At 31.5% G+C, this 11,658-nt stretch overlaps 1 protein-coding gene across 1 annotated transcript in view; it reads right to left on the reverse strand.

The window, feature by feature from the left end:
• The window catches only part of LOC130446359 (sodium-dependent noradrenaline transporter-like), a 36,709-nt gene extending 26,201 nt beyond the window's left edge, over window positions 1–10,508 (reverse strand). Inside the window, exon 1 of the mRNA XM_056782576.1 lies at window positions 9,995–10,508. Coding sequence (XP_056638554.1) covers window positions 9,995–10,343 — 349 coding nt within the window. The 5' untranslated portion in view covers window positions 10,344–10,508. The remainder of the gene's footprint in view (window positions 1–9,994) is intronic.
• Between the last annotated feature and the right edge of the window lie 1,150 nt (window positions 10,509–11,658).

The following is an 11,658-nucleotide window of genomic DNA, read 5'->3' on the forward strand; positions in this document are numbered from 1 at the left end:
TGGTTGTCGCCTTGGTCGATTTTTTTTGCTCATGACTGTAGATTAATATAAAACAAAGTTAAATAAACTAAGTTTACCAACTTTATTGAACATGAAAATAGATTTAAAATTCTAATTATAAAGTTAATGTTCCACAAAATCGAATGCTACGGGAATTCCTGGAAGTTTATACGTAATGCGTATGTACAAGAAGAAGCGATAACAAAAAAAGAAAAAGATATTACGATTTATCAGTTTGGAAACCGATACACTTTTTTATAACCTAATTATCCACGTTTAACAAGTCAAAAATTACACGCAGTAAACGTATAAACGTAGTTATTAAATTTTTTGTCGCCTTATTGAATACTATCCAGGGCAGGCTTCCAAAAGTAACGTGGAAAACGTCATAGGTACCTTGCATAATATGATAAATAATAAACTGCCATATAACTGCCACTAAAATTAATATTTATTTTCTTTTTGTTAATTCTCAGACTAGAACGACTCTAACCTAACCTAAAATTAATGTAACTTAACCTAGCCTAACCTAAAAAATTGTTTTTGTCTTTTAAGATTCTATATTCGAATCCAGAACCTTAGGTTAATTAATGTCTTGCAACTTTATCAATTTGAGACTGAATCTAGATGGTAAACCCCTCTGGGGACAAAGGAGATAACCAGTAAAACTATGATGGTGTAGAGATCTTTCGCAGAAAAGAATTTAGGTTCGTTATCCAAAGAAATTGCTTGAAATAACTCAGATAGTTTGAAACGACACCTAGAACGAACCTAATTTAACCTAATCATACCGGAACTAACCTAACGTAACCGAACCTAACCTAAAATTAATGTAACTTAACTTAACCTAACCTAAGCTAACACAACCTAACCGAAAAATTCAATACCAAGACAGGATAGGAAAGAAAACATGTAGGAAATATTTGAGATTCAGTCTAGATGGTAAACCCCTCTGGAAGAAAAGGAAATAACCAGTAAAACTTTGATGGTGTAGAGAACTATCGCAGAAAAGAATTAGGTTTGTTTTCCAAAGATCTTACTGTGGATTTTTACGGCATTTATCATGAATAAGTTAGTAGTCTGAGGCATAAGAGCTTATCTAAATACTATGATAATCAATCTTTCAAAAATACAGATATAACATACCCAATGACTGCAAAAAATCTTCGATCTTTCCATATATTATTGGAAAGCGAGGTGAAATGTTCAGAGTCACCAAAGATAAAACCAAACCTCTCTCAAATCTGTAACGAAATATCAAGTTGAGCTTTGGAACGGAATTCACCTCAAAACTAAGCCGTAGAAGCAAATAAAACAGAGCTGGGAGTGTGCAAACATCTGGAAGAATGTGCAATACATCAAGTGTACAAGAATTAATCGCAAATATGATAGTTTCTTCAACGAAGTAGCTTTCTGAACTTCAGTGTGGTAATATCCAAGTTGGTCTGAGTAAACCTGAACAAGAATACTGGGTTCCAGTACACAATGGAGCGGAAGAGAATGAAATAGAAGACAAACTTGATGGATGTCAATATAAGACAAAGAGGAGAAAACACTAGATAAACAAGTAGATACGATGGAAAAGACAATTATTGAAACAACCTACAGGATATAAGACTTCTGGGAAACTATCTATGGAATGTATTCTGAGTGAAAATCATCAGAATTATAAGGTTATTTTCTTTTCAATGGACACCTAGATTGAGCTAGGTTGAGGAGGAAGCTTCTATCAGTATTTTGGGACTGCGGATCGCCATCTTCAACTATTTGAAAGCTGTATACATCTAGTTTTACTAGATACTATTAATTTAATTGGAAGTAGTTAAGTTGTAGATATGGGTAAATGAATTCGTTATTGTATATATCAGAAAATCACATTAGAAGTTCAATAAATTTATTTATATTGTTGTAGTGTGAAAAAAAATGTGTAATACGGTCCTTGTAAAAAGCGATGCCGCTTCACAACCAATTACATGTAAATGAATATCCCAGCGAACTATCACCTTCGGTATTTCAATAACTGTACCTGCCACGAATCGACAAACGCGACGCTGCTATATCCATGCCGACGACGGCATCGGCGTCTTCGTTTTTTCTCTCTCTCTTTCTCTGCATGGTCAAATAAACGTCGTTGATGAGAACCGATCATTTTTGTATTACCGTATCGAAATAAAAAAAAACTTCGTTTTCCATTTCATTCAACGACTTACATTTTTGAAATACCGTATAAAAAAAATGTATGGCTGTTCGTTAGTTTCGCTAAAACTAGAAAAAGGCTGGACCGATTTGGTTAACTTTGGTGTTGAATTATTTGTGGCAGTCCAGAGTTTTTCATGCATCCTTCTATTTTTGAGAGTGGCGATTACCCCTTACCCCGATCCTTTGATTGCAAAGATGAAACTTCAAATGTATTTTCTAAGCAGTGGTTCTCAAATTCACTAGAATTACCACCTCACGATTTGCATCATCAACCTCGACGTCATTGAGGACAATCATAAAGGGAAAATACAAAGGAGGGGATGTTTCCAACGGATGTACCATTCGATTTTAAAAGTTTACAATTTCCGGTACGTATGGCAATTGCGATAACTATAAATAAGGCGCAAGGCCAGTCGTTGGAAGCTTAGGGATTCCTTTGGTTTGTTTTAAATTTATTTCATACAAAAGTTTAGGTTTTTTATTTATCGATTTAGGCAGCTAGTTTAGAATATTTTTTGGCAATTTGCTACTTCTCTTTGCATCCCATTAACTTTAAAACATGAGATTTGATATACTTAATTTAAGTACATAGAACGTTTTGTAAAACTATTTTTTAATGAAAAGTCGAAAAAAAAGATATATTTTCAAAATTTTAAGGTTAGGTCACCCCTAATTAACCCTCCGAATAGCTCTTATACTAAATTTGATGTTTATAAGTTGAAAGGTTGCAAAAAAAATATTTTTTTCCTTAATCTTGCACCATATTTTGGAACCCTATAATTTCTTAGGGATGAAATTTATTATAGAACTAAATTGTCCCTAATCGTCTTATTTTGAACTCTATATTTTGGTGTGGATTGTTATAAGCGACATCCTGTATATAAGGTTAATTATTAAATAATTAAATATGAGAATATTTTATAAATAAAATTCGGAAACTAAGAAATGATTTTTTAGGATTGGTGTTTTCATCACGTGACTAATACGTCAGCAAAATTCATCTGAATCATATGAAAAATTTCTGTGTACATCGTAGAAATAATCGTTATCACTAATATTCCAAAGATCGGTTTTTTACGAATTTTTTTAATTGTTTGTACTTTATTTATATGATCAACATTTGTGGCGAAAAAATATTGATATACAGGGTGATTATGTTTCAAGATTCTGAATTAGTATTAGCCTTTCTGGCATATTACTGGAAAAACGATTTTTTGCTGATGACTAGGATTTGGTGAACAAACCAAAAATAATGAGTCGGAATTTAATGTGGATCTTATGGACAAGTTTATCATGGGCAAAGCGATTATAGCGATTTTTTACTTTACTTAGAAATCCATGTACCCAGCCCGCTTCATACAATATTAATAACGATGTAGATGATGCCAAAAGTTCGTTCCAAACTCATGGATCAACACGGAATTCCTCTTAGCTGGCACATTTAGCATATTCACAAAATGTGCGTTATTTTTAAGCCAAAAACTAGTCTGGTAAATCCGAAAATTTTAAAAAATTCTAGGAAGGCAGAACTTTAGAGATTGCATAGGTACTGGAAGAGAAAAGGCGATAGGGAATTGGGAAGAATCATAAAATTTAAGAGGAAAAATATAAAAATTTGGAATATTTTTCGATTTGCTCAATTTAGGGGCAATATGGTTCTCGGAAAACACTTAGGAAATCCCTATAATAAAAAGGGTAAATACGTATTTTCTATAATCCAAAATGGATACTTTTATGTGACTTAAACATTTTTTGAAAATTTATGTTTCACGTTGCCAAATAAGAGTGGTTCCAATATTTGAATACTTTTGTTTAGCTACATTACTAGCTTGCATATTGTGTTTTAGTACCAATGTTTTGAATCACGAACATTGTTTTAAATAATAATTATTCTCATTATTTCTCATTTCAAAAGTTGTGTTTTGTGAAATAAAGATGTTTTTCTGACAGTATCCTAACTAGAATTGAAATGCATAAGAACATTCAAAGTTGCCGTTTGACGTCGCCTTTTGCCGTTTCAAAAACTTGATTTTCCATTTGCCGTTGCTGCTCGCTGTTACAAAATTAAAAACATCAAAATGCATAATACCATTCATAGTGATTTAGATTATACCTAATAGTACACACGTCAAAAACAATAACAAAATTTTTAGTTAGACGTCAAACGTCACTCGCGAACGGCAACGACAAACGGAAAGTCAAATTTATGAATCGGTCTTTATCCACTTTACGTTAATTATATCGTTGTCCCTTTCTTTCAATTTAAAGTTACTATTACGTATGTCTTGTGAAGAAAACAATTGATTACAGGTTATCGTTTTTATGAAATTGTTTATAGTGTGAATGGTATCAACGTTTTAGTGATAAATGCGTCTCATTTATGATACTGGAATTTACTTAATACCCGGGTAGATTAAAACGGAAAATTGGTTAGGTAAATTATACGCTACCCAAGGGTAGTTCGTTGAGTAGCCTCCGTTTTTAATTACCTCTAGATACCGCGAATTTTATTTGTAACGAGATTCGGGTAGCGCGATTTTAATTAAGAAACTGTATAATGGATTATCCTAAATCATGTTTATGTCGAATTCCAAATCCTGTCCAAGTAACTACAGAAGAAGTAATTACTTGCATGTGTTGATTGTTTTCTTTATTTTCCTCCATTTTTTCCTGTCCTGGATATTACTCCACCATCCACGGACTCCCGTTTCCTTCGGATCATTTTTTAATTGACTTTCCTGTTAGCTTGGGGTGTACGGGTCCAGAATCAAATACTATGAACGCCTTGGCAGCGCACCCAGCAGATATTTATGAAATTGAAAAATGTGTTTAGCTCTATCTAATCGCTAACAGGAGATCATCATCCAAGCAGTTATCAGAGCTCTAAGCTCCAATATCATAAAGTCCAAATTCGCAGTACTGGAAAAGAAAGTAGATATGAACAAAACCAATTATTGGGACCAGCTACAGGCGCTGAGACTCTTCTGGGGAAACAATAACAAGAGAAGATCTGCTGAATGTATCAATGTAAGTTAGAACGATCTACGAATACTATTAGGAGCTCTATCGAGGCACTGTTGCCTTAATAAACACCTCAGAGCGCTTGGAATAGAAGACAAAGATCTCCATTCCACATTTTAAAAAGACTGAGATTAATGGATCAGCTCTAAACTTTTACGAATACAGTGATTGTTTCTTCATTTAAGATTCCTCTAAATTCAGCGTTCATAAGGATTCTTTATTGCTCATAATCTAGCTTCTTTGACCCATATATATTTTTTTTTCGATGGTGTTACGTTTTTCTTCATCAGCTTCTGTTAGATTCATCGATACTCATCCATAGGCCTTATTCATTCAGTAGATTTTCCTTTTAGTACGTTTAGTATTTTTTTGCACAGCACTCATTCATAATGATGCTGTTCAATCTCTTGGATTATTGCTAAAACATCTACAAATCTTTTTATTGGGATAAATTATTCCCGTCGTTCTTTTTATTATTTTTTTTTTTGTTGATCCTGGTTCCGTTTATTAATTGTTGCTTCTGCATTTTGATTTCCATTTGCATGGTATTAGCAACAGAAATTTATAGTTTGCTCAGTAGTTTGTTTTGATCCTTTGAGTAGTTTTCTAGTATATTATGATTATTTTAACTGTATTTAAAATGTTTTAATATACAAGAAGACATATTCGTTTGTCTTACCACGTTCTTCACGCTAATTGTTGGATTTTGATCAACTATATCCAAAATTATATTTTCTTTATGGTTCTGGTTGTTTTTAGCTTACTGGAATTTATTTTTTTAGCCTCCAATTTCTCGAAAACGTCGTTAAAAATATTATAAAATCAAAATTGTGTCGCGATAATCAGTTTCACAAGTAAATAAGAAAAGAAATTAAAGAAAATAATATAACAACAATTAAATATAAAAAATATCTAATCAATTGAATCTTTTTGTTTTTTTATTTATAAATTAAATTGATTGAATTTGATTTAGCCGTGGTATGTACTAATACCTTGAGTTGACCTTCAAGTTGCGCACACCTTCAAGGCTATAGTGATTGAGTTAGGGAAGGAAATACCTCGCTTGATATTGGTGTTCTGGAATGCAGTAATGGTGCAATCGGACCTGTCCCTTGGAAATTCCGTTTCTAATTGAAAGAAAGGGCTTTCTGTCCAGCTATCCCGCAACTCGATTTCATACTTTTCCACGACTGCTTTCACAATATAAATAATAAAATAAAACGTAAAACTACAGGAGATTTTCAACTACTATAAAAAAACTTTATTTTAATAATATTTTCAACTTATACAGAGTAATGGGATTTGTTATTTTATGTGTGCTGTTGGAATATTTGAAACCGTTGATGATATTCATACTGTATACACTACAATGTAAAGGTCACACATTATCAGTGGTGCAGTCTATTAGTTTCAAGGCTGCAGGACGCGAATACATCGAGCTAGAGCTTGATATCGGAAAGAGCTCGGAACAATTCTTTTTCTAGATACGAAACTCAACTAAAGAAGTCTGAACCCAGTTGGGGTTCTATTGATTATACGTATCAACCGTACAATCGACCTTCTTTAAAGACTAATTCCACTTTAGACTTTAGACTAATTCTAAACTTGAAGTTTCGAATCTTAATACAGAAAATCTAGTTGTAGAAACTACGATTTGACTGCAATCATAAGGACTTTTGAGAGCCTTCTACGAATCTTCTAATTTAAATACAGAAAACAAACTTAAAATAAAACCTAAAGAAATGTTAAACTCCTTTTACATGAAGAAATTCGATGAAGAAACAGACCAAACATACATCATAACAGAAGATGAAGATACAGAAAATGAAAATGTGGAAGAAATCAGGAATAAAGAAGTCGAAGAGAAGAAGAAGACAAGAATAAATCTGGAATGAAGAAGTCAAAGAGCAGAAGAAAATAAACTTGGATGTGGGAGAAGATAAAGCAAGCACGACCACAAGAATTGGAGGAGAATTTGCTAGTTCCAATCCACAAGAAAGGAGAGCTAAAACTACAGACTAATATGTCTAACAGGAGGACACTAGAAGGAAGTCTAAGAGAAGAAGTAGATAAGAAAGTTGCAGAAGATAAAGCAGCATACAGAAAATACTAAGAAATATGATAGAAAGACGTTACGAAATTTAACGTTCATAGACCTAAAAGCAACGTTCTAATCAATCCAGAGAAACAACACGTGGAAAACTAACTATCAGAAGAAGCGTATTTAGAAGAGTAAAAGGGAATGGTTCTATGATGGAAAAATGGATAAAACAAGGTGAAAGTCGTTGCTAATACAAATAATTGATGAAATACTAGAAACGAAGGAGTCACAAACAAAAATAGGATACCAATAAACTTACTATATGCAGATGACATCGTAATTATAGAAGAACATCACAGACAGATGAAAACATTGACGAAAGTTTGGATAGAATAGATAGAAATTGGGAAGGAAGTCAGACTAATAGGAAAAGAAGATCAAGTCACAACTTAAGATTATCTTGGAGTTGTTAAGACAAATAGAAGGAGGAACTAGAAATAATGTATAAGAGACGCTTGAACTTGTTTGGACGTTTAACAAAGATGGAATAAGAGATTAGAAGAAGGAATAGGGAAAGCAAGAACTATAGGAAGAAAGAGAAGATGTAGACCAAGAAAAAGAAATAGCAAATATAGGAAAACAAAGATAGCAGATAATGAAAATGATGATAGTAGTATTGGACAGAAAAATATTGGAGAAAAAGGTAAATGGATAATAAATTCATTTCCGAAAACAAAAAATGAGAGAAAAAATAAAATTTTTCATGGAAAACTACCCCCCAATGTTCAATTTTGGATATATTATTACCAAATATGTTTTAGAAAATTCAGAAGAGCATCCGATAAACTTTTTATAATAAAACAGCTGATTATTGGCTATTATGAATATTAGATACCAACACAGATGCTTTGTGTTGATTTCAAAAGAGCTTATAATAGTGTGAACAGTAAAAAGTTGATCCAAATATTACGAAAATTAGATATTCCCAACAACTACTTAAGATGATATTAGAGATAGCAAAAATTAATGATAAGCAGAATGAACCTCCCAAAACACAACAAGGATTAAGACAAAGCGACCCCCGTATCAACGGTACTATTTAATCTAGCTTTGGAAGAACCAAGATAACAAGAAGCAGGAAGAAGCTTGAAGACACCACAAAACAACTAAAAACACTAGCAGAAGAGATGGGCCTACAATAATGACAAGACAAAGTTTATGGAAGTATACAAACATGATGGAACATTAGTAAAGACGAATAATGATGAATAAAACTAAACCATGACCAGATCAAACCATGGAATTTACACATTTTTCAATGAGTCAACAATCAGCGCGTTTATAAAGACAAGAAGTTTACGTAAAACGAATGGACAAAAACAGACTCTTGAAAGGAGTTGCATGGAAGATAACAGAAGGCAAGAGGTAAATAGTTAGACCAAAAAAACGGTGGAGGGTAGAAGAAGACCTTAGAGAGAAAAAGATCCAGTAAGGTACTGGAAGAAGTGGAGAGAAAATACAAGGCTATAGACCTAATCTAAAATTTAAGGCTTAGAATCTTTATGCAGAAAATCTAGTAGTAAAAATTGGAATTAGACTGCAATCATAAGGACTCTGAAAAACAGTGGAATATGGGACATTCTAAGGTACAGAAACCTTCAAGGAAACAAGAAAAGATAATAAAATGATCATAGTAGTATAGGACAAAAAAATATGGAGGAAAATGGTAAATATCAAAACGAAAAAACAAATTTTTTGTTTACTTTCCACCAAGAATACGTTTTTGGTATAAAATTGAGTAATGTTTGAAATTTTAGTTAATAAATTTAATCTTAAAAATATTCTTCGTACAAACTGTCTAACTAGCGCCCTCTATGAGAGTTAAATATAAAAACAAATTCATGAGATATATTTTCATCTTGAATATGAATAAAGTGGGAAGAGTACGATTTTCGTGGCGATTTAACCAGCGTATTTGGCTTAATTAGGCCAAAATAAAATGAAAAAGAAGAATGAAATTTTTCGATATCTCGCTTCGTTTTCCAGATATCGATACTTAAAGTTATAATCAAACGTTAGTTCAAAATTCTCTTTATTGAACAGATGGCAGATTGAATACTTTGTTTCAAATGAATATTTTATCACTTCAAATTCAATATGAATCTTGTAATTCAATAAACAAAAGATATTTTAGCGAGGGAGCGAATCCCTCCATAAGAAAAAAATAATAATAATAAAATAAGACTAAAATAATCTTCACGCGAAGAAAATTTTTTTTGACAATTTTGGCTGTAAAAAATTCACGATTTTTGAACTTTTTACACAAGTTAGGTTAGGTTAGGTTGATATATACAAATATTAAATAAAAATAAATTTTCCTAACTTCCAACGATATCTCGAAAAGGAAACAAGATATCGAAAAATTTTATTCTTTATTTTCGACTTATTTCGAGTCGATTTACAAAATGGCACTCGTGTCAATAATGTTATGAACATTTTCAACTTATAAAATCTCAATTTTCCAACTATTCCACAAACGGAGTCTTATTTTTTAAACACCTTGTAGATTATTATTATTTACTATTAGGATTAAATTCCATCTGGCTATAAAAAATCAAAACTTATTCGAACTATCTATAAAGCAATTGACCGTTGAATATATTTTCATAACTTCGTAGAAAATATCGATAAAAAATTAATTAATTAATTAATTAATTATTACAAAAAATTTACCTGAAACTTGAGGTGTGCTATTGGAAGAACCATACCCGTCGTCTAAATTCGAAACAGGTGTCGAATTAACCTTTTTATTCTGTACAATGAGGTTACAATTATTTTCTTCGTTATTCATCTTGAGATTTCCGAATTCGTTTTTCGAGCTGACACTTTTTTTATCAACCGATTCAGAAGATTTAGCTCCAAGCAGCGTCTCTAAGGAATCTTGAATCTCCGGACTGACGATCTCCTTCTTATATTCACCGGAAAAAGTGAATTTATTCGATCTGGATAGATTTTTGTTCAATTTTTTCAAAGGTAAATTCTCGTAAATATGCGCAGCCATTTTTTCACGTAAATTTTCCATAGTTATAGCGCGGAATTCAATCAGCGCAAAATTTTCATAATTCGACAAAAACCCTCAAACTTCCTCGAAAACTTTCAGTCGCGAATTTAGGATCAATTATAGAAATAAAAAAAGTTTAAGCGGAGTTTTATTAAAGTTTGATTGTATATATAGTTGAATTTTGAGTTTTGCTAGCGTTGGGATGGGGTGCTGATGGCAAACTAAGCGAAGGATAGGGAGACGCATCGAAAGCTATTTGACAGGATTCCACGTTATCCTGGACAGTCGCGCTTCTCGTTTACTCCTATATAATCCTTTTTAGTCACTTTTTAATGCAAAAAGGTGTATTTGATAAGAAACGCGTACTATAAATCGAAGTCGAGTTTATTAAACTTCTAATATTAATAATAAATACCGAGTAGGTTAAATATTTAAACAGAAATAACGTATTTTTTAAATATATATATTTCTATGATGAATTAATTCAAAAAATAATCACGAAAATTCATATATAAACTTTTTCTCAAGCAAATTATAAGCCCATGGACTAATATCTTTTTTTTATAATTCTATATATATGAAATAAATAAATAATATCTAATTTTATATTATGAAAACCTCAAAACATAAATCTAAATATCTCGCTAATACTATAAAAACAATAAATTATTTAAATATATTTTTCGATTTGTAAAAATCAAAAATAGAAAGTACGCTTTCAAATGTTTACCTCTGAAAGCTTGTTAAGATAAAAATTCGAGGTTAGTAAAACGCATTAATCTTTTTAACCAAGTAAAAAGATAAATTTGGGGATAAAAACATGTACGGAATATATATATATATATATATATATATATATATATATATATATATATATATATATATATATATATATATATATATATGCCTATTGTGTGATCTAAATAAGATTCTACAAGTTTTATGTATTCTGTTTAAGACAGGTGTCCTTTCCAAAAAATAGTAACCTTGCAAAGTTAATTTACGTATCAATATTTATTACAGGAATCTACCAGAAATTAAAATAACATCCGAAACTTCTCTACAAATAATAATACTTTAACTATTATAAAACAGATGGCCCCACAGTACACAAAAATAAATATAAAATTAATATAGATAGATAGAGAGAGCAATATACAAATGGAATTGTGCAATTAAACAAAAGACAAAGAGCATGGATTTACCCTCATATATAATACTACTATATTGCTAAAGGTAGTAATTGTAAGAGTGACCATGAAATTTATTAGAAATATCGTGCGCAAGCGTCGCGTCTGTCAACTGTAGTTTACATATTTTAATAAATTTTGTTCAC

Source organism: Diorhabda sublineata, chromosome 7 (genome assembly GCF_026230105.1).
Source record: "Diorhabda sublineata isolate icDioSubl1.1 chromosome 7, icDioSubl1.1, whole genome shotgun sequence".
Taxonomy (NCBI): domain Eukaryota; kingdom Metazoa; phylum Arthropoda; class Insecta; order Coleoptera; family Chrysomelidae; genus Diorhabda; species Diorhabda sublineata.